At 37.2% G+C, this 24736-nt stretch overlaps 1 protein-coding gene across 4 annotated transcripts in view; it reads left to right on the top strand.

Moving 5' to 3' along the window:
* Nucleotides 1-24736, top strand: part of PARD3B (par-3 family cell polarity regulator beta) — a 1035628-nt gene that overhangs the window by 517243 nt on the left and 493649 nt on the right. For 3 of the 4 annotated variants that reach the window (XM_073807366.1, XM_019939073.3, XM_073807367.1), the window contains exons 6-9: nucleotides 13464-13550; nucleotides 19134-19259; nucleotides 21623-21981; nucleotides 24340-24479. In XM_073807366.1, the coding sequence (XP_073663467.1) occupies nucleotides 13464-13550; nucleotides 19134-19259; nucleotides 21623-21981; nucleotides 24340-24479 (712 nt within the window). The remainder of the gene's footprint in view (nucleotides 1-13463; nucleotides 13551-19133; nucleotides 19260-21622; nucleotides 21982-24339; nucleotides 24480-24736) is intronic. The other variant, XM_073807365.1, reaches the window with a different exon arrangement.

Below are 24736 nucleotides of genomic sequence, written 5' to 3'. Positions count from 1 at the left end.
TTCATGTTTAATAGATTGTTGGCTTTAGCCCTGAAAGGTGATGCTTTTGAGACTGATGGTCATTCATTCAGGCAGTCAACATACTTCTTTCATTCAGTCCAGTTATTAATAGGTGCCAAGCATGTTCCATGGAATTAGCTTAAAAAGAAAATGTGTGATCGCCTTTTATCATGCTGCTTTACTGTGTGGATTTTCCTCAAGCTTGTAATTTATGGCCATATGACATAGTTACTCTTTATTTAGATTGTGTTTGTTTGATTAATGAGCTGCACAATATTTAAACTTTGGTACAGAAAATCTCCAGGGCACTGTCTTTTTAGAAGCTTGATAAGATTGTTTTTGGAGGTAGGCATAATGAATGTAATACTCTTACTCTGTTTGCCTTTAATTTCATTTTTTTTAATGTTAGCTTTTTGAAAAGTTCGCTAACATCTTGGCTAAGTATTACGTTGTTATAGAGTTAACAATTGTTTGGTTTATGGCTGCATGAACAAATTAGCTCAGCTTTCTCCAGATACAAGGAATTCAGAGAAATGAACTATAGGACTTTTAAAAAATAATATTCTTTAATGAAAATACATATGTATATCTGTATAATTTGATTATCACAAGGGACTTTTTGCATGAGTTTTATTATCACCTTCAGCAGGCTAAGGAGTTGCAATTCAGAGCGATTAACTTCTAGAGACCCAGTCTACATTCACCACTCTTGTCTCCAGATCCTTTGACTCCAGTGTTACCTGTTGTGTGCACCTTCACTGATTCCTTGGTGTTTTATTTCGTGATGCATAATCAGGACTCAGAAACCTGATATGGTGAGCACTAGTGTAGGAAAAATCATCTGAAATTAGTTTGAGGCCAAGATCAGAAAGTAGAGTGAATGCAAACTCCATTGCTTGCAGACTCTCAGATGGGGGGAAGATGAGGATTTTAACAGTATGGAATGCAAAGCTGGGGAGGGTAGTAGAGATGGGCAGAGTGGCAGGAAGTTTAGAGATTAAAATTCTAGGACAGGGCGTTGGTTCTAGCTGGTATGGGATGAGGAAGAAAGAATGGAAGGAAATTAGGAAGCCACTTACAGCTGAGTTACATCATCAGTTTTCTCCTAAGGCAATGATAGTCTGATACCCCACAGAGCTTGGCCCAAGCATAGGACTTTGGACTCACTTCCATGCAGATAGCATAGAAGCTAAGTAAATTACTGCAGAGTCCATCTCAAAATGGCTTCAACCTGTTGTGATGTTTTAATTCCCCTAGCTATTGTTCAAGCCTTTGTTACTCTCTGTCAGACTATTGTAATAACCTACTAACTCTGCTCTTAAGTGTCAATCTCTCCTTATTCTCATTGACCCCACATATCACTACTGGATAAATTTTTTTTTCTTTTTGAAAATAAATTTATTTATTTGTTTATTTTTAAAATTTTTTCGCTACGTTGGGTCTTTGTTGCTGCGCGCTGGCTTTCTCTAGGTGCGGCGAGCAGGGGCTGCTCTCAGTTGCGGTGCATGGGCTTCTCATTGTGCTGGCATGTCTTGTTGCAGAGTACGGGCTCTAGGCACACAGGCTTCAGTAGTTGTGGCACACGGGCTCAGTAGTTGTGGCGCACGGGCTTCATTGCTCTGTGGCATGTGGTATCTTCCTGGAGCAGTACTTGAACCCATGTCTTCTGCACTGGCAGGCAGATTCTTAACCACTGTGCCACCAGGGAAGTCCCTGGATAAAATTTTTTAAACCAGAGCATTTATCAAACCATTCCTTAGTTCCAAACTCTTGGATTTATTGAAGTCCTGAGTTTGAACACTACCTTTGTAACTGTGGACTATTTATTAAACCTCTTTTTTAAAATATTCTTTTTTTCCTATGGAAAATGGGCAGTTACACTAGCACAATACTAAATGAAAGGCTGGATAAACATTAATTGCTATTGCAATTATCATTATCACACATACTATATTGTAACTATTTGTCATTCTCCCAAACAAGACTATGGATCCTCCGAGGATTCCTGACACCAAGCACAGATCTTAGAACATAATAGCAGCATATTTGTGGAGTGAATGACTGAATGGATAAAACACAGTGCTTCATAAATCACAGGCATAAGTATTAACTGCTCACCCATTATTAACACAAGCATTTATATTTAAAGAAAAATAATATTTAGAGGCAGTTCTCCAAATAGTCTTACAATATATCTTATAACAGTCTTACAATATATTGTAAGACTATCTTACAATAGTCTTATATGTATCTCTTATGAAGTACTACTCAATGTACTTTGATCCTAAGAAGACAGTGAAGCAAGAGGTTTCTATTGGATGTTTCTTTTTTAAAAATAAGATTACCACTTGGTGTGTACTCCCGTTCATCCACAAGGGTGACCCACTGCTCCTTCTGAGTACTGCTGTGCGGCTGACGGCGTCTTGGTGCTCTGGCCTGATGTTAGGCCTGAGCCTCTGAGGTGGGAGAGCCGAGTTCAGGACATTGGACCACCAGAGACCTCCTGGCCCCATGTAATACTAATCGGCGAGAGCTCTCCCAGAGATCTCCATCTCAATGCTAAGACCCAGCTCCACCCAACGGCCAGCAAGCTACAGTGCTTGACGCCTCATGCCAAACAACTAGCAAGACAGGAACACAATTCCACCCATTAGCAGAGAGACTGCCTAAAATCATACCAAGTTCACAGACATCTCAAAACACACCACCAGACACAGCTCTGCCCACCATAACACAAAAAATCCAGCCCCACCCACCAGAACACAGGCACCAGTCCCCTCCACCAGGAAGGCTACACAAGCAACTGAACCAACCTCACCCAGTGGATGCAGACACCAAAAATAACAGGAACTATAAACCTGCAGCCTGTGAAAAGGAGACCCCAAACACAGTACGTTAAACAAAATGGAAGACAGAGTAATATGCAGCAGATGAAGGAGCAAGGTGAAAACCCAGCAGACCAAACAAATGAAGAGGAAATAGGCAGTCTACCTGACAAAGAATTCAGAGTAACGATAGTAGAGATGATCCAAAATCTTGGAAATAGAATGGAGAGAATACAAGAAATGTTTAACAAGGAGCTAGAAGAACTAAAGAGCAAATAAACAATGATGAACAACACAAAAAATGAAATTAAAAATTCTCTAGAAGGAATCAATAGCAGAAAAACTGAGGCAGAAGAAGGATAAGTGACCTGGAAGATAAAATAGTGAAAATAGCTACTGCAGAGTGAAATAAAGAAAAAAGAATGAAAAGAATTGAGGACAGTCTCAGACACCTCTGGGACAACATTGAACACACCAACATTCGAATTATAGGGGTCCCAGAAGAAGAAGAGAAAAAGAAAGGGTCTAAGAAAATATTTGAAGACATTATACTTGAAAACTACCCTAACATGGGGAAGGAAATAGTCAAGTCCAAGAAGCTCAGAGAGTTCCATACAGGATAAATCCAAGGAGCAACATGCCAAGACACGTATTCAAGCTATCAAAAATTAAATACAAAGAAAAAATATTAAAAGCAGCAAGCAAAAAGCAACAAATAACACACAAGGGAATCCCCAGAAAGTTAACAGCTGATCTTTCAGCAAAAACTCTGCAAGCCAGAAGGGTGTGGCAGGACATATTTAGAAGTGATGAAAGGGAAAAACCTACAACCAAGACTACTCTACCCAGCAAGGATCTCATTCAGATTCAACAGAGAAATTAAAACCTTTACAGACAAGCAAAAGTTAAGAGAATTCCACACCACCAAACCAGATTTACAGGAAATGTTAAAGGAACTTCTCTAGGCAGGAAACACAAGAGAAGGAAAAGACCTACAAGAAGAAACCCAAAAGAATTAAGAAAGTGGTAATAGGAATATACATGTCTACAATTACCTTAAATATAAATGGATTAAATGCTCCAACCAAAACACATAGACTGGTTGAATGGATACAAAAACAAGACCCGTATATATGCTGTCTACAAGAGACCCACTTCACACCTAGGGACACATACAGACTGAAAGTGAGGGGATGGAAAAGGATATTCCATGCAAATGGAAATCAAAAGAAAGCTGGAGTAGCAATTCTCGTATCAGACAAAATAGACTTTAAAGACTATTACAAGAGACAAAGAAGGACCCTGCATAATGATCAAGGGATCAATCTAAGAAGAATATATAACCATTGTAAATATTTATGTACCCAACATAGGAGCACCTCAATACATACGGCAAATGCTAACAGCCATACAAGGGGAAATCGACAGTAACACAATAATAATAGGGCACTTTAACACCCCACTTTCACCAATGGACAGATCATCCCAAATGAAAATAAATAAGGAAACACAAGCTTTAAATGACACATTAGACAAGATGGACTTAATCGATATTTATAGGACATTCCATCCAAAAACAACAGAATACACTTTCTTCTCAGGTGCTCATAAAGTATTCTCCAGGATAGATCATATCTTGGGTCACAAATGAAGCCTTGGTAGATTTTAGAAAACTGAAATGGTATCAGGTATCTTTTCTGACCACAGTGCTATGAGACTAGATATCAATTACAGGGAAAAAACTGTAAAAAATACAAACACATGGAGGCTAAACAATTCACTACTAAATAACCAAGAGATCACTGAAGAAATCAAAGAGGAAATCAAAAAATACCTAGGAACAAATGACAGTGAAAACACGATGACCCAAAATCTATGGGATACAGCAAAAACATTTCAAGAGGGAAGTTTATAGCAATACAATCCTATCTCAAGAAACAAGAAACTTCTCAAATAAACAACCTAACCTTACACCTAAAGCAATTAGAGAAAGAAGAACAAAAAAAACCCCAAAGTTAGCAGAAGGAAAGAAATCATAAAGATCAGATCAGAAATAAATGATGAAGGAAACAATAGCAAAGATCAATAAAACTAAAAGCTGGTTCTTTGAGAAAATAAACAAAATCGATAAACCATTAGCCAGACTCATCAAGAAAAAAGGGAGAAGACTCAAATCAACAGATTTAGAAATGAAAAAGGAGAAATAACAACTGACACTGAAGAAATACAAAGGATCATGAGAGATTACTACAAGCAACTGTATGCCAATAAAATGGACAACCTGGAAGAAATGGACAAATTCTTAGAAAAGCACAACCTTCCAAGACTGAACCAGGAAGAAATAGAAAATATGAACAGACCAATCACAAGCACTGAAATTGAAACTGTGATTAAAAATATTCCAAGAAACAAAAGCTCAGGACCATATGGCTTCACAGGCAAATTCTATCAAACATTTAGAGAAGAGGTAACGCCTATCCTTCTCAAACTCTTCCAAGATGTAGTAGAGGGAGGAACACTCCCTCTCATTCTGCAAGGCCCTCTCAACACTCCCTCTCAACTCATTCTGCAAGGCCACCATCTCCCAGATTCCAAAACCAGACAAAGATGTCACAAAAGAAGAAAACTACAGGCCAATATCACTGATGAACATAGATGCAAAAATCCTCAACAGAATACTAGCAAACAGAATCCAACAGCCCTTTAAAAGGATCATACACCATGATCAAGTGGGGTTTATCCCAGGAATGAAAGGATTCTTCAATATATGCAAATCAATCAATGTGATATACCATATTAAGAAATTGAAGGAGAAAAACCATATGATCATCTCAATAGATGCAGAAAAAGATTTCCACAAAGTTCAACACCCATTTATGATAAAAACTCCAGAAAGTGGGCATAGAGGGGACCTAGCTCAACTTAATAAAGGCCGTATATGACAAACCCACAGCCAACATCGTTCTCAGTGGTGAAAAACTGAAACCATTTCTTCTAAGATCAGGAACAAGACAAGGTTGCCCACTCTCACCACTATCATTGAACATAGTTTTGGAAGTTTTAGCCACAGCAAACAGAGAAGAAAAAGAAATAAAAGGAATCCAAATTGGAAAAGAAGAAATAAAGCTGTCACTGTTTGCAGATGACATGGTACTCTACGTAGAGAATCCTAAACATGCTACCAGAAAACTACCAGAGCTAGTCAGTGAATCTGGTAAAGTAGCAGGATACAAAATTAATGCACAGAAAACTCTTTCTTTCCTATACACTAACGATGAAAAATTTGAAAGAGAAATTAAGGAAACACTCCCATTTACCATTGCAACAAAAAGAATAAAATACCTAGGAATAACCTACCTAAGGAGACAAAAGATCTGTATGCAGAAGACTGTAAGACACGGATGAAAGAAATTAAAGATGATACAAACAGATGGAGAGATATACCATGTTCCTGGATTAGAAGAGTCAACATTGGGAAAATGACTATAGTACCCAGAGCAATCTACAAATTCATTGCATCCATATCAGACGACCTATGGCATTTTCCACAGAACTAGAACAAAAATTTTCACAATTTTTATGGAAACACAGAAGACCCCAAATAGCCAAAGCAATCTTGGGGCAATTACATAGCTACAGTAATCAAGACAGTATGGTACTGGCACAAAAACAGAAATAAAGATAAATGGAACAGGTTAGAAAGCCCAGAGATAAATCCACGCACATATGATCACCCTATCTTTGATATGGGAGGCAAAAATATACGATGGAGAAAAGACAGCCACTTCAATAAGTGATGCTGGGAAAACTGGACAGCTACATGTAAAAGAATGAAATTAGAACACTGCCTAACACCATACACAAAAATAAACTCAAAATGGATTAAAGACCTAAATGTAAAGCCAGACACTATAAAACTCTTAGAGGAAAACACAGAACACTCTATGACCTAAATCACAGCTAGATCCTTTTTGACCTACCTCCTAGGGTAATGGAAATAATAACAAAAGTAAACAAATGGGACCTAATGAAATTTAAAAGCTTTTGCACAGCAAAGGAAAGCATGAACAAGACAAAAAGCCAACCCTCAGAATGGGAGAAAATATTTGCAAATGAAGCAACTGACAAAGGATTAATCTCCAAAATATACAAGCAGCTCATGCAGCTCAATATCAACAAAACAAACAGCCCAATCCAAAAATGGGCAGAAGACCTAAATAGACATTTCTCCAAAGAAGATATACAGATTGCCAAGAAACACATGAAAGGATGCTCAACATTGCCAATCATTAGAGGAATTCAAATCAAAACTACAGTGAGATATCATCTCACACCAGTCAGAATGACCATCCTCAATACATCTACAAACCATAAATGCTGGAGAGGGTGTGGAGAAAAGGGAAATCTCTTGCACTGTTGGTGGGAATGTCAATTGATACAGCCACTATGGGGAACGGTATGGAGGTTCCTTAAAAAACTAAAAATAGAACTACCATACTACCCAGAAATCCCACTACTGGGCATATACCCTGAGAAAACCATAATTCAAGAAGGGTCATGTACCACAATGTTCATTGCAGCTCTATTTACAATAGCCAGGACATGGAAACCACCTAAGTGTCCATCAACAGATGAATGGATAAAGAAGATGTGGTACATATATACAATGGAATATTACTCAGCCATAAAAGTATACGAAACTGAGTTATTTGTAATGAGGTGGATGGACCTAGAGTCTGTTGTATAGAGTGAAGTAAGTCAGAAAGAGAAAATAAATACTGTGTGCTAACACATATATGGAATCTAAAAAAAAAAAAAAAGATTCTGATGAACCTAGGGGCAGGACCCAGACTTAGAGAATGGACTTCAGGACACAAGGAGGGAGAAGGGTAAGCTGGGACGAAGTGAGAGAGTCATGGACATATATACACTACCAAATGTAAAATAGATAGCTAGTTGGAAAGCAGCTGCATAGCACAGGGAGATCAGCTTGGTGCTTTGTGACCACGTAGAGGAGTGGGACAGGGAGGGTGGGAGGAAGACGCAAGAGGGAGGGGATATGGGGATATATGTATATGTGTAGCTGATTCACTTTAGTATACCGCAGAAACTAACACAACATTGTAAAGCAATTATACTCCAATAAAGATGTTAAAACAAAAAAGATTGCACTTTAAGCTTCTCTTTAATTAGCAAGCAGTGTATGCAAAAGACCTTCCCTTCATTCCAAATTTCTGGCTCATTCCTGACCTCACGTTATTCCAGATATGCCTCTTTTCCCAGGATGAAAACTGTCATCACATTTTATCCTGTCTTCTCCTTGGCCTCTCATTTTGCAAATTATTGACAGAGTCCATTTCATAATACCTTGAATCTTCCTCCATGTTTTCATGCTTTATTCCTATAATCATTGCTCAATCCATAATACCTCTCAGCTACATTGTTTCAGTAATTTACTAATTCCTACCTCAAGTACCAATTTGTCCCTTGTCTTTCCCTTTTCCAGTTGATCCCACATCTCTGCCAGGTAAAATATTTCTAAACCACTGCATTGATCTTAGTGCTCTCATTTCCAGAACCTATAGTGATTCCATCTTCTAAAAAATTAAGCATGCTTTTTCTCATTGTGGAATTTGACATATCACACTGAGGTTTGATCTGAAGCTGATGGGTCAGCCTTATCTCCTCATTATCTTACCCTCTGTTCTCCTCCCTTCCTCCCCCCTCCTCCCCTCTCCTCCTTCTCTCTTTAGTATCGCAGCCAATCCGTGTGTCCACAGACCATCCTGATTCAGTGTCTCAGTGCAAACTGTTTCCTCTCCTGTGCATGATCTCTCCACGCTCTCACCAGCTTTTCTGGTTGAAGATTCATGTACCCTTCTCAGTTCCATCTAAAATTCTACTTCCTTTGAGAAGATTTTCCTGATTTCCAGCTTTCCTTCCTGATCCTGTTCCCTTTTCTATGAACCTCATCAGAAAGCACCTCTGCTTTGAAACTTACATGTCAAAATGGTTGAAAACTACTGCTCTGAGAAGCAGTAAATTCCAATTTGTGTCCTGAATTTACCTTATATAAATGGTGTGGTGTTGGACAGATTATTTAACCTCTCTAAGCATCGGTTTACTTATCTGTAATGGAAGTGATATGTTTACTTTGTACATTTGATGTGAGTACATGTTATGTAATACCCAGAAGATGATTAACATGCTGCCTCCCCCCAGATAGCGTACATTCATTGAGAACATACTGCAAGTACTACTACTGTTCTATTCCTTTGTATTATTTTTTGTTACCTGTCCTAATCTGCCTGCTGATTATGAACTCCTCAAGCATTAGACTTCGTATTTTCCTTGCAGAGCTTCTTCATTGGAACTACTCGATTAATTGCATTAAGTGAATCCCACCACCTTTGACAACAAATTCTTTGTTAGATTTTTACTCAGTATAATCATATCAACAAGACATTTCATAAGTTGCTAAAAGAGTAAATGCTAAGCGTTCTCATCACAAGAAAAATTTTTTTTCTATTTCTTTAATTTAGTATTTATATGAGATGATGGATGTTCAGTAAACTTACTGAGATAATCATTTCATTATTTATGTAAGTCAAATCATTATGCTGTGTACCTTAAACATATACAGTGCTGTTGATTATATCTCAATAAAACTGGGGGAAAAAACCCAAGACATTTCACTGTCAAGTAGCCTTTGGCGTCATCAGCAAGCTCTTCTTGGAGGTCTCTCTCTGTGGTCCATCTCTCACATTGCTGTATATGACAGTCTTGGACATCAGTCCCCAAAGAACACCCGCCAGTAACTTCTCTCCACTCATTATTACCCACTGTGTTCTCTATCAGCAGTCTAATTATGAAGAAAATCCTACAGTATTTACAGATTAAGAAAAAAAAAAACTCTTACTGAGGAAATCAAGTTGAGGAAAATTTGGAAAGTTTGAAATAGGTTATTGCCTTTTAACCCGTAAGCTTCTTTGTTCCTTCAGAAAGTTCTAATAATAATACTAACAGCTGATGTTGAGTCCTTCGTATATGCCAGAGACTGTGTGTTTGCTGTATTTATATAATATTCTCTATTTTTTTCTTTAAAACCAGCAACTCTATTAGGAATTTATCTTAATTCCCTCATTGTCCAAATGAGGAAACTTACTTGTGGTCTTAGTTTAAATGATTTACTTAGGCACCTGACTCAGAGCCACCACTAGGATACACTTCTCTCTAATTTCATAAGTTAATCATTATTTCCTCCTGAAACAAAGTATCTCCTCTTCCCTGCCCTCAGACCTGTCTCTTCCGTACCCTAAACTAGTGGCCAATCACTGGGTTGACTAATCTTAAAGATGCTGTGCATTTGCCTTGTGTGGAGAAATCAGACCTAAAACCATCCGTCTGCAGCCCCTTCTCTCCCTCAAGCTTTGTGTCTTTCTGCTGGAAGGAACCAAATGAAGCACTTTCCATCTAGTTCTTGCCATAGCCGTTCACAACAGGCTCATTTTAAACCACTGATTCTGTACTTTCACCCATAGTTTGGTATTCAAGTCTTAGGTAGGTAGCAGCTGGTTCTAGTGATATTTGAATCAATTTTGTCAGTCAGAGCTTAGAACATGTAGCTTGCTTAATACTATTGGACCTAATGCTTGGTGACTATCTGCTTTTGTTTTAGTACGTCTTAGAAAGTTGAATTAGCTATTTTGAGCTTAGTGAAATCTTCCGACTTTTCTTTTTGTAAGTGAAATACTTTTCCTTTGCCCCGCAATTCATTTTTTATCTGTTTTTCACAAGTAGCTGCTGATCCCTTTTTCTTTCCACTTCTAGAATAGCCTTCTCACCTCATTCTCTACATTTTCCATTCTCAGTCTGCCTCCAGAACATAAATGTGCATACCCTGCTCACCAGTCCTTGAACTCTACCATGCTGTTTGCCTAAACAAATAACATTAATAGCATATTTTCACATCTTAGTGAAATCTCATTTTATGAGATGTGTATTCAAGTAATTGTGTCTAGCCCTCCTTGCTATGTTTATCTTCCATGAGGGTATATATACAGGGATTTCCACAGAACTCCATCAAGTGTGTAAAACACTGAGTGGTTTTTTCCCCTTTTAAACTAAATTTAAAAAGATGGACTGGTCTATGAGTTTCCTTTTTCAAATGCTTTTCTTTCCATCTTGAAACAAATAATGGATAACAGTTTATAAAGAGCATGGTAAAACATAGTCTGTGTAAAACTTGTAATGCTTGTCTTTAGATCTAATTCTCTAAGTATCTGCATTTAACAGTCAACAAAATTGAGTCTTTTATGCTGCTTTTTCTGGGATAGTAATACTTTTGTGATAGTAATTTAACATTTGTCAAATATCATTCTAGCCAAAAAATAGTGACTATCATATAAAGATAGCATAAAAGTTTATTCTGAAATACTGAAAAAGGGAATCTTATAAAGTTGAAATAAACCTTAATACTGCATCCTCCAACAAAGTTTTAGTGTTTTGAAATAAGATTGATTACTTTAAGAAATTTTGTGATTTAGTTTTAAGTAAATGTAAAACTACAAGTTTGATGATTACTAAAGAGTAGGTGTCAGTATGATACATAGAATTTACATAGAATTTATTATGTTTTATAGTAGAGGTTTTGAGTGGGATAAAGAAATACTTGCAAACTAGAGAAAAGAATCCATAAAGCCATTCTAAAATTTTTTAAGCTGAAATCTTGTTGTCTAGACTAAACACTTATATTCCAAAAGCATCTATATAATAACATATGAATGCTCTCAGCATGTGGAGATTTAATACATTTATTAGGAAAGATTTGTGTTATGCTCTAAGTGTAAAACTATAAAATTATGTTATAAAGGTAGAGATAATAAAGTTTCAGTGGTTAAACAAAATTTTCACCTCTGTTTTTAGAAGTCTTTACAATAATATCATAACCCTAGAATATGTATGCTTTGGGTTTAGTCTTCCTCAAATACCTACGAATGCACTATAAATCTGTTATGTAAAAGTTATTTCTTTGCGGTCCATTGAAAGCTACGCAACTTTCTCTTCCCACCAAATATTTTATATTCAGGACTTAAAATGCATACCTATATTTAGGATTTCATATGCCTATATTCATATAGTGCCTATGCTTACACAGAAAGTATAGAGAAGAATCTACTTTATCCCTTGATCTTAGCACTCTAAGATTTATTTTATTTCTAACTTTTATTCCAGGCTTCTGATATAACCTGCTTGACTGAACAAAGTTTAAATATATCAGCAGTATCTGAGCAAAACTCGAAATTTACTATCAGTTTTGAAATTCCATCCCTTTCCATAAATGTTGGAAACTAACATGCTCTTTTTTGCAGTTCTTAATGATAATAGGTTTGCAATGAAAACACATTAAAAATAAGCCTAATCCACTGATGAGAATATATTTAATATATTTATTTTAGATTGCTGATAATTTAGGGAGTACTTCATGCAGAGTGAATTCGTTAGGCATTTTGCTTTCTTAATGCTGTTCTCAACTTTCCAGCAAGGAGCCAAAATTTTCCCATTTTCAATTTGGAGCAGAAATGTATTTGTAGCAGCTGTAGCTCTTAATTTGACATCTAGTTTCAGGTCTTTTTCATGTAAATAGGAAACAATAGAGACCTGCCTACAGTTTCCATGATGGAGATGTTTGCTTCCACTTTATCATTTTTCCTCTGACAATTTTATTTTCTCTCTCTGGGATTAAAGGAGCCAATAATTGTTCATGGTATTATTTTTCATCTTTATAAAAACTTGTTAGTTCCACTTTCCATTACTCCAAAGCTCCCAATGCCTTGTATATTTCAGTCATACACACTATCCATTAATGTTTCTAGCTCATCCTTTCCTTAATCTGGAGTAGGTTAGACAGGTCAGGCTTTCCATTTCTTTCTGTAATACATTTTCTCCAGGCTTTTCAACTTCTTTTCCTACGTCTAAAAAAAAAAAAAAAAAAAAAAAAAAAAATGAGAGGTGAAAATTTGGAATTGTTCCATTGAATACAACTGATGTCTTATTGAAAGGCAAGTTTTAGTTTTGATTTTTAATGCTTTGAACATGCCCATATGTATTACCAACTTTGGCTTCACAGTTGTTTAAAATGTAATTATGTGCTTTTTCTAATAAAAATGTGTTTTATTTCATTTTTCCTCTGTTCTGGAGGAAAAATCCTCCTTTATGTTTTAAGCATAGATATGCTTAATTCAATGTATTTTATCATCTATTCAGTAATTTTCAAGTGTGTCTCAATGGAGAGAAATTTCATTTTTGTGTACATCCTTTTTAAATATGTTGATTTATGCAGATTAAGTTAAGTAGGAAGTTATTTTTGTACATAGTCATTTCCATTTTTTCCTCTTCTAGGAAAAAAAATAAGAAATCAGATAGTCTTTTAAACATTTTATTTCCTGGGTCTTCTGAACATACCAGCAAATCATGTACTCCTTTGATTTCATCTCTGCTGTTGAATTTACAGTAGTTGCTATAATCCTAAGTTTGTTTTGTTTTTCTTTTTAATATGCCACGTCTGATTGTTTTTGTTTTTGTTTTTTTATCAGGGACTCATTTGTGCTCTTTTTTTTTTTTTTTTTTCTGTCCCAGTAATATGACAAGAACAGTGGAGATTTCTGGGGAAGGAGGCCCCTTGGGAATACATGTAGTACCTTTCTTTTCATCTCTGAGTGGAAGGTAAGATGTTTTCCTTATATCAGAAGCTCATACTAATGAAAAACTTGACTTGAGCTCATTTTCCCAAACATTTTTTAGAAGAGGATTAAGTGTATGTCTCTGTTATTTAGATAGACACCTCAAGATATACTTCTGTTGGCCACTTATGTGTTAGAAACAAAATAACATCACTTCTAGGATACGATGGAAAAGAAATCATGGCTTCTGCATTTACAATTAATTAAGAAGTACTTTATTAAAGTATTCTTATCGGTGACACATAGACAGAAATTGTGGAAAGACTTTAACATATTGTCACAGAAATATAGCAACTGAATTTTTTAATGTTCAAAAATACACTTAAATGAAATATAGTAATTCCAAATGGATATTTCTTGATATGCCTCAGGTTTACAGAACTTAGGATAATAAATATTCTAATATTATAAGTAGTTATATCAGAAGCTAAATATGTTTTGATTTTACATATAGTAGCAAAATGCCATTATTCTATTTATTTTGTTCTAAAATAAAATATAACCAATTAAAAATAATTTATCGCATCCTTGTGAAATTTTAAAGACATAATATTTCTAAATCCATGCTGGTAAATGGTAATTTAGATTGCATCAGCATCTCTTGAAATTTGTGTCTACTTAACTGGCTGTAAAACTTGTTTTACTGATGGGAATTAAAGTGTGTGCCTGAGAGTTAATATTAGTACTATTATAACAACCTTACAAAACTAGTATTAGATATTATGTTATTATAATACTTTTCAATCGGATGACTACCTTTTGCACTAGATTGACACTGACAAAGGCTGTCAGAAACTTAAAGAAAATGAATTTCTCACCCATATGATATGATTTTAATTAATTTGCTAAATTTATTTTCTTAAATTAAATATATCATTGAAAAGGCAAAATACCTGATTTTAGCTTAGGTGATCAAAGACCAGAAAAGTCGGTTGATTTTTCTCAAGGTCATACAAAATCCGGATATCTTGACTTGACCTCACTCTTTGCTCTTTCTATAACAAAACTTTCCCCAAAGCTTATATAGTATTTATTTACTGGTTCTGAATATTTATTCAATTTGGTCTGCCATACAGCAGGAAGAACAGATTTAGTCATGATATTTTGATTGGCATCATTTTCAGTAGGTAGCCATCTGCTACCTGTAATTGCTAAGTCATCACCTTCTTTAGCAAATAACATCTGATGCCAAGCTCTTGCTGGAATGAATGTCCCCTAAAAAGAAACGAACTGAAAAGCTAGTGGCTCTTATTGTCTCATTTCCTGTATGTGTTAATAAGCATGTTTATAAATGTTATGGGTTATGGCACAGGATAAGCTGAGGTTGTTTTTGATAGACAGGGAGAGTATTTACCCAGTTGTCACGAGGAATTCTAATGGCTTTTGTCAGAAGTGTACTGGTAGAGCTTTGTGAAATACCAGTGTGGCTAAATTACTAGGCCCTTTAGCTTAATGAAGCTGGAATAGACCACAAGATCATCCCAATTTTCAAAACGTGAAGAAATATACAACATGACAGTCACCCTACATCATTTTCAGTTGTTCAGAAAACAAGTTGACGCTATAGACCAAAAATCACCTTCTCTCACTTCAAATGAGGAAAACACACTAGAATGCATTGATTTACCCCCTGATCCTTCCTAGTTCTGATTTCTAGCATAAGCTTTATAGAATAGGAAAAAGTATTGTACTCGGATTTGGAACAATTGGACTTGAATCTCACTGTTCTCTTTTGTATAACCTTGAGTGAGTCCCCTAAATTTGCCTCTTGTGAATACCTACTTCACATCAAGGTTGTGGGGATGAAACCACATTAAAAATGTGAATGCTCCTTGTGAAACACACAACATACAAATGTGTAAATTATTAGGATTAATACTATTCTGGCTAAAACAGAAAAACTTTGTTTAGAAATGAACTTTTATAAGTTCATGGTCAACTATTCAGTAAATTGGTGAAATAGTTTTCTGTGTGTGTGTGTGTGTGTGTGTATGTATTTTTTGCTATCCACTGGTATTATAGGAAGGAAATTTAATTAAAAAACATAAAAAAATAATATGGAAGTGGAGACATGAGCCAATAAAAGTTAAGAAGTAATGAGTACAGGCTGAAACAGCACACTTAACTCAACCCATGTGTCTAGAAGCAACTGCATACAGAGTGTGTCAGACAAGTGTCTGACTTCATTATGCCATATGGTTGCCCTGTGTGAGCATGGGGGACGGGGGTAGTTAAGGTCATAGTGGTAGACTTAGTTCTTCATTTCCTTCCACTTATTGGTTTGTGTCATTATTTTAAATTAGAATTTACATTTAATTATTTACTAAGACTACTGTAATTCACTCTGCCTTCAATTTCTTTTTAATTTTTTTCTTTTACAAAAATGGGGCCACACCTGTTGTAGAATTAAGATCCCTAATCAAAGTTAGAACACCCCGAGTACAACACACTGGCTGCTGCACTAAATAAGGCCTCAGTGGTTTCATCGGGGTGGAGAATGCTGCTTGTACGGAGGACTATTGGCTCGCACAATAAAAACAAAAATGCAAGAAGAAAGAAAACAAAACAAGAGTCCCTGAAAGTAAAAGCAACTTAATTTCATTCATTTTTTTCAAAAAAAAAATATAGTTTTATTTTAGAATTAAAGCATAAAATCTAATTGTCAGTAAATAAAGATAGCATAATATACCTGTTTCATAGTAAAGACAGCTGAATATGAGGCAGAAGGAAAGGAAGGATGGGGGAAAAGTGATATATAATGTGAGCAGAGGAGATGTTTAGGTAAAAATTCTAAGCGGGTGAGCGGCCTAGGCAGTGTGATACAGTGGGAAGAAAGGAGGAGGCCAGCAGGGCATAGGTTTGTACCTAAATGATCATTAGAAGGGCAAGAAGCAATTGTTACCCCTCTTATTCTGCGGGGCTGTGGGTTTCGGCCTCCTTTATCACTGCTTCTTAATGCAAATTAACTGGTTCACCTCGGCCTATAACTCATCGACGGCATTAATTTTTAAATCCTGCGAGCCTTGGTCCCAAACGAGATAGCTATCCACAGCTCACCCATTTGGGGCAAAGAGAACAAAGAGGGACTCTTTTCTGAGCCTTCTCATACTGGTCTGGATGAAATCAAACTGGAAGGAATCCATCCCTTCCATAGAATAAAGAAGGCAGGAGTGGTTTGTTGCCAGGGAACAAACTAATAAAATCAGTTAGTTTTACATTTTACCAAAATTACCTCTGACACATGGGTTTTGCAGTTGGGCTTATTCTGTCAATAAATTTTTCATGGAAAGTTAGGTTATTTAGTTGAGTGAGGTTCACATAGCATACTCCAGCTGTAATATACCAGCTAAATTGCAACCCAGTGGCCTGAAAGAATTAATTCATCTCCCAAAATGTGAAATTAAATCCTAGGGAGTAACATTACATGACTGATGATGTACTGAATTAAATTAAAGGAAGACTTGAATGCTTGTTAAAAAAAATATCGCTTATATAAACTAGTTTATAACCACATGTGAGCCTCCTAATGGGTCGTGTTATTGTGAATCCACCATAACAAAAATCCAAAATGTGAACTATTAGAGAGTTGTTCGGTTTAGGAGAGAAACAGTATTTTATTCTATTTCTTTCCTTTTTTTTTTTTGACATGTCAAATAGTTCAATTTTTAATATTATGAGATTAAGGTGGGATTAGTACTTTAAATATATTCATTTAAATCTCAGATCTTTTATCAGATAGTAGCTTTGGCCCTTATTCTCTTCCACCCAGAAGATGATTAATTTACTCACCTACTAGAACTAGGAAATGAAGCATCATTGCACACTTGGCCTGTGACCCTGAGCTTTCCCCACAGTAGGTGACAAAACTATTCGCTCTGCTCTCTCCTACGTCAGCATACTGTGTTCATTTAACTTATTTAAAGTAGAGATCTAAATAGCCCTGCATGTGCCTCTCCTCCGGCTGTCTTGAGATGACGTGAGCTCATCAGATGAACTGAGGCCCTGGAGGCCGAGGTCCCACTTTGTGGCAGCTCCAAACAGGTTCTCTTCCACTTTCATTAGAGACTCCCCTTTTTAATGGCGGACGCTATTATGCGTGCATAAAATGTGCTCATGTTTTATTTAGATTCGAGACTTAATGCAAAGGGACTACGTAATAGCACCTAAGGCCCCTATATGAAAGAGGGTGACAAAGTAGGAAAACAAGAGGATGAGGGAAGAGGAGGTGGTGGTTTCTCCACATCTAGCAGACTCCTCTTGGAGGACGTATCTGTCTGTTTTATCCTGAGACACCTGGGACCCTGACATGCCGCAAGGAACAGGAAAATCCCTCACATGAGAAATGGCTAAAGTATACACAAGTTTGATTTCTTTTAGTTTTCAGTTCAAATACTACCAATATGTAATAGGTGCGTGCAAGTGCATACACACACAGTTAAATTCTTTTCATTGCTGTAGCTTTCTTTCTCCTTTTCTTTTTCTCCAACCCCATCCCCTCCTGACTCTAAGCCACAGCCCCAAAGCACCGGGAGGTTCAGGGGATCCTCTCTGAACCCAGACTCTTCCTGGTTGAAATTTCAGACACCTCTTCCCAAAGCCCTGATTTCATCTGGTCACCGTCTTGCTCAGAAGCAGTGAGTGGCATGAGTATTACTCCAGCCTCATCACATCCGTCCATCAGCTGGTGTTCAAGGCCCCTTCACGTGGCACTGGCCTCCACATCCAGTGTGAGCTTCCACCCTGCTCCCCTTACACACACCTGTTCGTTCCTGCCTCTGTGTGTATTCTCTCTCTCCTCCTATCCAAATCCCACTCATTCTTCTGATCCAGTTTACATCCCACTTTCTTCCCAAATCCTTCTATGAAGACTCTAGGCTTATAGCTCCAGGTTTTTCATTACTCCTGTACTCCAAGCCTGTGCTGAGCCATTGTCCTGGTCCTACAGCCCTGTCTCATTCTTCCATCCGAAGTGCAGAGAACACTCAACACACACTTGATTCAGTGGCACTAACAAATGGGACCGAACTTCCTTCTAAACTCAGTAATACGATCTCTGCTAAACATTTACTTCTTCAAATGCATATTATTGGAAGAGGTGGGAAGACTGCAAAAAAAACTACTGTGAATACCTAATCCTCTCCCATTATCAAACATCGAGCTGCCCCCGGGCACCAACTCAAACTTACTTATTACAGTCAGCCCTTCTGTGAATCCCTCTCGAAACCACGAGTCCTCTGTGTCCTGAACTCTACTGAGCAACACTAGCCTTTTCTAAGTTACCTACAAGCATGAGAAACGGGATTGTAGGTCATTGTGCTCTGGGCTGGTGTTTACGTATATGTGTCTTGAAGGGCTTCTTCTCCTTAGTGAGTCATGTGTGCGAGTGTGTTTTTTTGTTTGTTTGTTTACTAAGGATTTAAATAACAGTTGCCCGAATATAAAGCATACGTCCTTTCGTAAATAGAAACCGATGTTTATTTCTGAACGGTTACAAATGGAGAAACAACTCGAGAAACAACTCGCAGGTTATTCAGTCATTCTCTTTCAACCGAAATGTTGCCTTTAGGATTCTAGGGCTCTTCATCCGTGGCATTGAGGAAAACAGCAGGTCTAAGCGCGAAGGACTGTTTCACGAAAACGAATGTATTGTAAAAATCAACAGCGTGGACCTCGTAGACAAAACCTTTGCTCAGTAAGCATGTTTTTTATTGTTTTATTTACTTTATTGATTCCTAGAATGCTTATGATCATTACTGAGCTCATTATGATCAAAAATGTAGGTAGAACTTCTGATAAGTTCCCTTTGACCCCAGAAGATCTATTTTCAAATATGTCCTGTGTTTTAGCGTACTCAGAGGTGGGCTGCAAATGTCCCTGACAGCCCTGAGAAGGACAAACTGCAGAACAGAGCAAACCTTCTGCCTGGCTGTCTTTCTGGGGCATCGATAGATGGGTTTGTTTTTCTTGGGATACAGGTCAGTTAGACTGGTATTTAAGAACTCTTCACAGACTATTAGTTCGGCTTATTAATTAACTTACTTGGTGTCAGTAGTCTTCCTTAAACTAAATATCTGTGAGAGATGACTGTGAAGACTCACTGAATAATAGAAACAAATGGAAAAGAAAAAAAAAGTTAAAATAGGGCTTCCCTGGTGGCGCAGTAGTTTAGAGTCCGCCTGCCGATGCATGGGACACGGGTTCGTGCCCCGGTCTGGGAAGATCCCATATGCCATGGAGCGGCTGGGCCCGTGAGCCATGGCCGCTGGGCCTGTGCATCCGGAGCCTGTGCTCCGCAACGGGAGAAGCCACAGCAGTGAGAGGCCCACGTAGCGCAAAAAAAAAAAAAAAGTTAAAATACTCTCCCTCAAGAAATTATTTCTCTGCATGTGAAAATGTTACAGGAATAGGTCTTTGTACCTAAGAATTAAAGTATGCAGCAGTCTGCATATGCTTTTTTATATGTATATTGGCATTACAGTGGAACAAGGGAATAATCACGAATACTCTTTAGTAATAATCACCAACCTCTCTTGTTTCAACCAAAACAACTCATAATATATCTTCTCTGTGACCATTAGTTGCCAGTATTGTGTTGGGTGGAGGGGCAGTGCTGTAGCTGCTTAAGTGTGGAAGAAAATGAAGCCTTAAGAGTGTATTTCTAAAAATAATGAATAATATGCAAAATTATAAGTATTATCAATAATGAGATTATTTTTATATATCACTGTGCTTGTTACCAGGAGTTAATAGGAATGCAAGGCAGACATTATTCTCCCTATATTATAGAGGTAGAAATCAAGGCTTATAAAAATTCAGTGTGGAGTAGAAATTGACTCCTAGTCAAGGAGCCGACCAGAGGAGTTGGGCTATCTATGTGAAGTCTTCTCCCTCCTCCCCTAACAATGTAAGCTCTTCGTGAATAAAGTGAGGGGGAGCTCAGATAGCAGTTGGAATTATGATTAATTATTATTTGGTGTGGCTGCTCATAACAGAAACCTGAAATAAAGGTAGCTTAAACAAAATTTACCTTTTCTAAGGACAAATAAGTGTGGAGATGGCAGTCCAGAGTTGGAATGGAGGGTCTACCATCATCAGTGAGTCAGGCATCCTCCATCTTTCTGCTTTGCCATCCTTCTTATGCGGATGCTATCTTGAAGCTGTCTCATGGTCACAAGATGGCTGCTGGAGTTCCCTCCATCACTTCTGAGTTTTAAGAAGTAGGAAAGAGAAACAGTAGAACAAAAAAGTTTCTGCCTCCCAGATGAGCCAGATTTTCTCTAACCTTTCATCTCATTGGCAAGAAAGCTGGGAAAGAGAGTTGTTTTACCTAGTCATAAGGTACAAGGAGACATAAGGAAGAAGGAAAGAAAAAGTAGTAGGAAATTTGAGGAAAAGCACAAAGCGCTAAGACAAAAAAGTAAAAACATTAGGGACTCTATAATAGAATAACAGGGAGGGTGCATTTTGGGTTGCCAATCCACTGTGATATTTGACACAGCCTACGTACCTACCAAACGTCTCCGTGAGGAAATGTTTGTGTCAGAATCAGGCTTCTGCAACACAACCCACATTAGGAAAGACCTGTACTTTAGATTAAAGTCTTAAAAGGAAACCAAATGATAATCTGATGGAGACTATGAAAGATGTTTGTCCCATTTAAAATTAGAGTTTGCTTTTATATTTACTTCAGTAAATACTTCTGGGTAGAATTTCAGATTTAGAAATGCTTAGAAGCTGTGGGTCATTGGACAAGTTGCTTAAGCTCTCTGAGCCTCCACTTCTTCATTTTGCAAAATGAGAGCTCATTATACTTACTTAACATGGTTGTTAAAAAGGTTAAATGAGAGAATCGTGCACGTTGATAATGCACATGTAGCCCAGTGTGGTGGCACCTAATGAGCAGGCCATACATGGTAACTAGCATTTAGTTAGCAAAGTCATATTGGTAGTAATAGTGATAGTATCTCCTGTGCTTATGCTCCTGTAGCCGTGAGGCTGGGTGCTTTGGATGGCGTGCTAGGAAGTGGTATCATTATATGTTCACTGTCTTTCAAGGGCTCAGGACGTCTTCCGTCAGGCAATGAAATCTCCAAGTGTGCTGCTTCATGTGCTTCCACCTCAAAACCGGGAACAGTATGAAAAATCAGTCACTGGACCTCTTAACATCTTTGGTAACAATGATGGCGTTTTGAGAACAAAGGTGCCACCTCCTGTCCATGGAAAATCAGGAATAAAGACAGTAAATCTCACAGGAACAAGCAGTCCTGAGGAAGATGCATCAACTTCCCTGCAGCAAAGCAAGAGCCCCCGAGTACCAAGACTAGGTAGAAAGCCATCCTCTCCCTCACTCTCCCCGCTCATGGGGTTTGGCAGCAAGAAAAATGCAAAGAAAATTAAGATTGACCTAAAGAAAGGTAATTATTAAATTATGCTTAATAGCATTCTATTACTGTAACATGTAAAATTGGTTAAGAGAAATGCATTAAGGCTAATTTTGTTAATTCTCCCTTCATTTAATTGAATCAAAGAATAGATTTAAGTGTATACTGCAGTAACTTAAATTTCTTAAAATCATAGTACTTTCTTATTCTTTTTTCTGGAGAGTGTACATTATTTGAAGCAAGAAAATTATAAAGACCTGCTGTGAAATAGAAAGAACCATTACAAACTTGGTAGGAACAGAGTGTTCTTGCATCACAACTTAATACTAAACAGGCACTGAAATTCAGTTGTCTGTTTTAAGCAAGATTAGTGATTTTTGAAGCATCCTTTAGTCCAAGTCCAAAAAGCCAATATATTGTTTCTGGTTCTCTAAGATAGTTTTATACCAGCAAAAAATTATTCCTCAGCAAATATGTAGTAATTATTAATTTCACTAATTCAACAATGCAAATAATTTTTCAAGTATTCTTAATTTCAAAAGCATGTATAACCTTTTTTCTTCATCTTTTTCAACTTTTTCATCCATTTGCAGCCCAGATCAATAAGACTAGATCATGTGTGTTCATAGATATTTATGCAATACTATACATACACACATACACATTCATGAATTTCTGCACTTTTTTTTATTTTGTAACTTCTCCTGATAATCCCTTCCCTCACTGCAACCCTCTGCAACCCACTGTGATTTTCAAGACTCCGTTCAAAAGAAACCAAGATTTTATGGATTCTTATCTGAATTAATAGGAAATGTAATGATCACAAGGTAGTTTTAGAATACTTATTCACATATATCTAAAGCAAATTGCATGTACCTTTAATTGGGATATAGAGATTATTCTGAAAAACCCTCTGGTCAAAATTTTGTCCTCCTATAAGAATTCGATACAGGGAAGAAAATGTATCGATAGGAGGCACGATTAGGCTTTTTATGTAAATGCGTCACTTGTGCTTTTCATACAAATTGTGCAGCTATGTATAAAACATGGGGTTGAGTGCTTTGAGAATTGATAAATCAGACATGGAATGTGACCTTAAAAATCCACCAAAAAGCCTTGAATGCAAAAATAAAGCATATTACATCCCACACCTGTGTTTCGGGAAGATTAATCTGACAGAAAAAGATATACTAAAGAAGAGAGCATACAACAAGGGATCAGTCAAGGGTGCACGGTGTCTGTCTGAATATAATATGTATGCCTAAATTGCTGACTGGATGTAGGCAGGAAGAGAGAGGAATTACTGTTATTGCTGAGGTTTTCGGCCAGGGTGGCTTGTGCAATGGTGATACCATTACGAGAAATTAGAATTTTAAGTAGAAAAGGCAAGGATCTGGGTTGGAGAAGGAAGTTCATAGTGAAGTTTAAAATGCTTGTGAAAGAACGTGCATGGTAATATCCTGGAGACTGACACCAGAGAGATTAGAGACAAACAAAGTGATGTAAGTGTCATCTGTAGGGAGATGGTAGTTGGAGACAGGAGCATGCCAGGCAAGTCTAGAGGACAAATTGTTCCAGATCCTTGGGGAACATCTATGTTTATGTGGGAGAACGATAGGTAAGAGAAAGAGTGGCAGACATGTTGTGATCAGAGAGGCAGGAAAATAATCAGAAACTAAAAACATGAATACCAAGGGGGGAGTTAATTTCAAGAAAATGGTTGGTGAGAAGTGTCAAAGCTAGAAAAGGGGAAAGATCAGAATAGGAAAAATGACTGGATATGGTCATGGGTAGGTAGTTGGTGATGGAAGATTGAAGAAGCAGTAGGATTGACGTAAGGATTCTTTAGGGTAGAGAAATCTAAGCATGCCTTCACATAGAGTGAAAAAAGACATAAACTCAAAGAGAGAAACTGGAGATGCAAGAGAACGGGACAGGAGTAACAGGAACGAGTGATGGGACAATGGGATGCAGTACACAAGGAATGGAGACTCAGGGGGAGGGGGAACCACAGGCTGGCTAGTTGACTGAAAGCCTGACATGTCAGATGGCCTCTTGCTTCTCAGGAAACTATGAAGTCAGGTTATGGTTTACTGAGAAATCAGTCTCCCAGGTATATGGGAGATGTGGTATTTCTTCTAGGACCTTAGTAAACAAAAGTGTTATATATCTACACTGGCCCTAAATTCACTGTGATACAATCATGGCCTGTAAGGCACTGTAATCTGTATTTAAAACCAGAAAAACTGAAGCATATTTAAAATATTTACTGGAATGTCAATATTTCACTTATTCTGCATTGGTCTAAATTAGGTGGATTTAACTCTAAAATTGAATATAATATTACTCCTGCTGAAGGTGACCATGTGTTTTCCTGGTCTTATATACTAGGACCTGAAGGACTTGGTTTCACTGTGGTTACCAGAGATTCTTCCATACATGGTCCTGGTCCCATTTTTGTAAAAAACATTTTACCAAAGGGAGCAGCAATAAAAGATGGCCGCCTACAATCAGGGGACAGAATTTTGGAGGTAAGAATTAGAATGCATATCTTCAATAAAATCTTTCTTGGTGTTTGAAATAAGTATATAAAATGTATTAAATTTTGAATTCAGTATGTTGAAAACTGTACTTATAGACAAGATAAGGACTTTAATTAGAAAAATGGTTAATAAATAGCCTATCTTTGTAAGTCCTCAAGAAGGACAATGATATGGGGCCAAATAATATTGAAAAGTTTTCCCTATCTGCTCTTTCTTACTTCTGCCTCTTAGAGGCCCTGGGGAAT

This window comes from Tursiops truncatus, chromosome 7, assembly GCF_011762595.2.
Source record: "Tursiops truncatus isolate mTurTru1 chromosome 7, mTurTru1.mat.Y, whole genome shotgun sequence".
NCBI classification, from domain to species: Eukaryota; Metazoa; Chordata; class Mammalia; order Artiodactyla; family Delphinidae; genus Tursiops; species Tursiops truncatus.
This window is presented reverse-complemented; position numbering and strand designations above follow the sequence as displayed.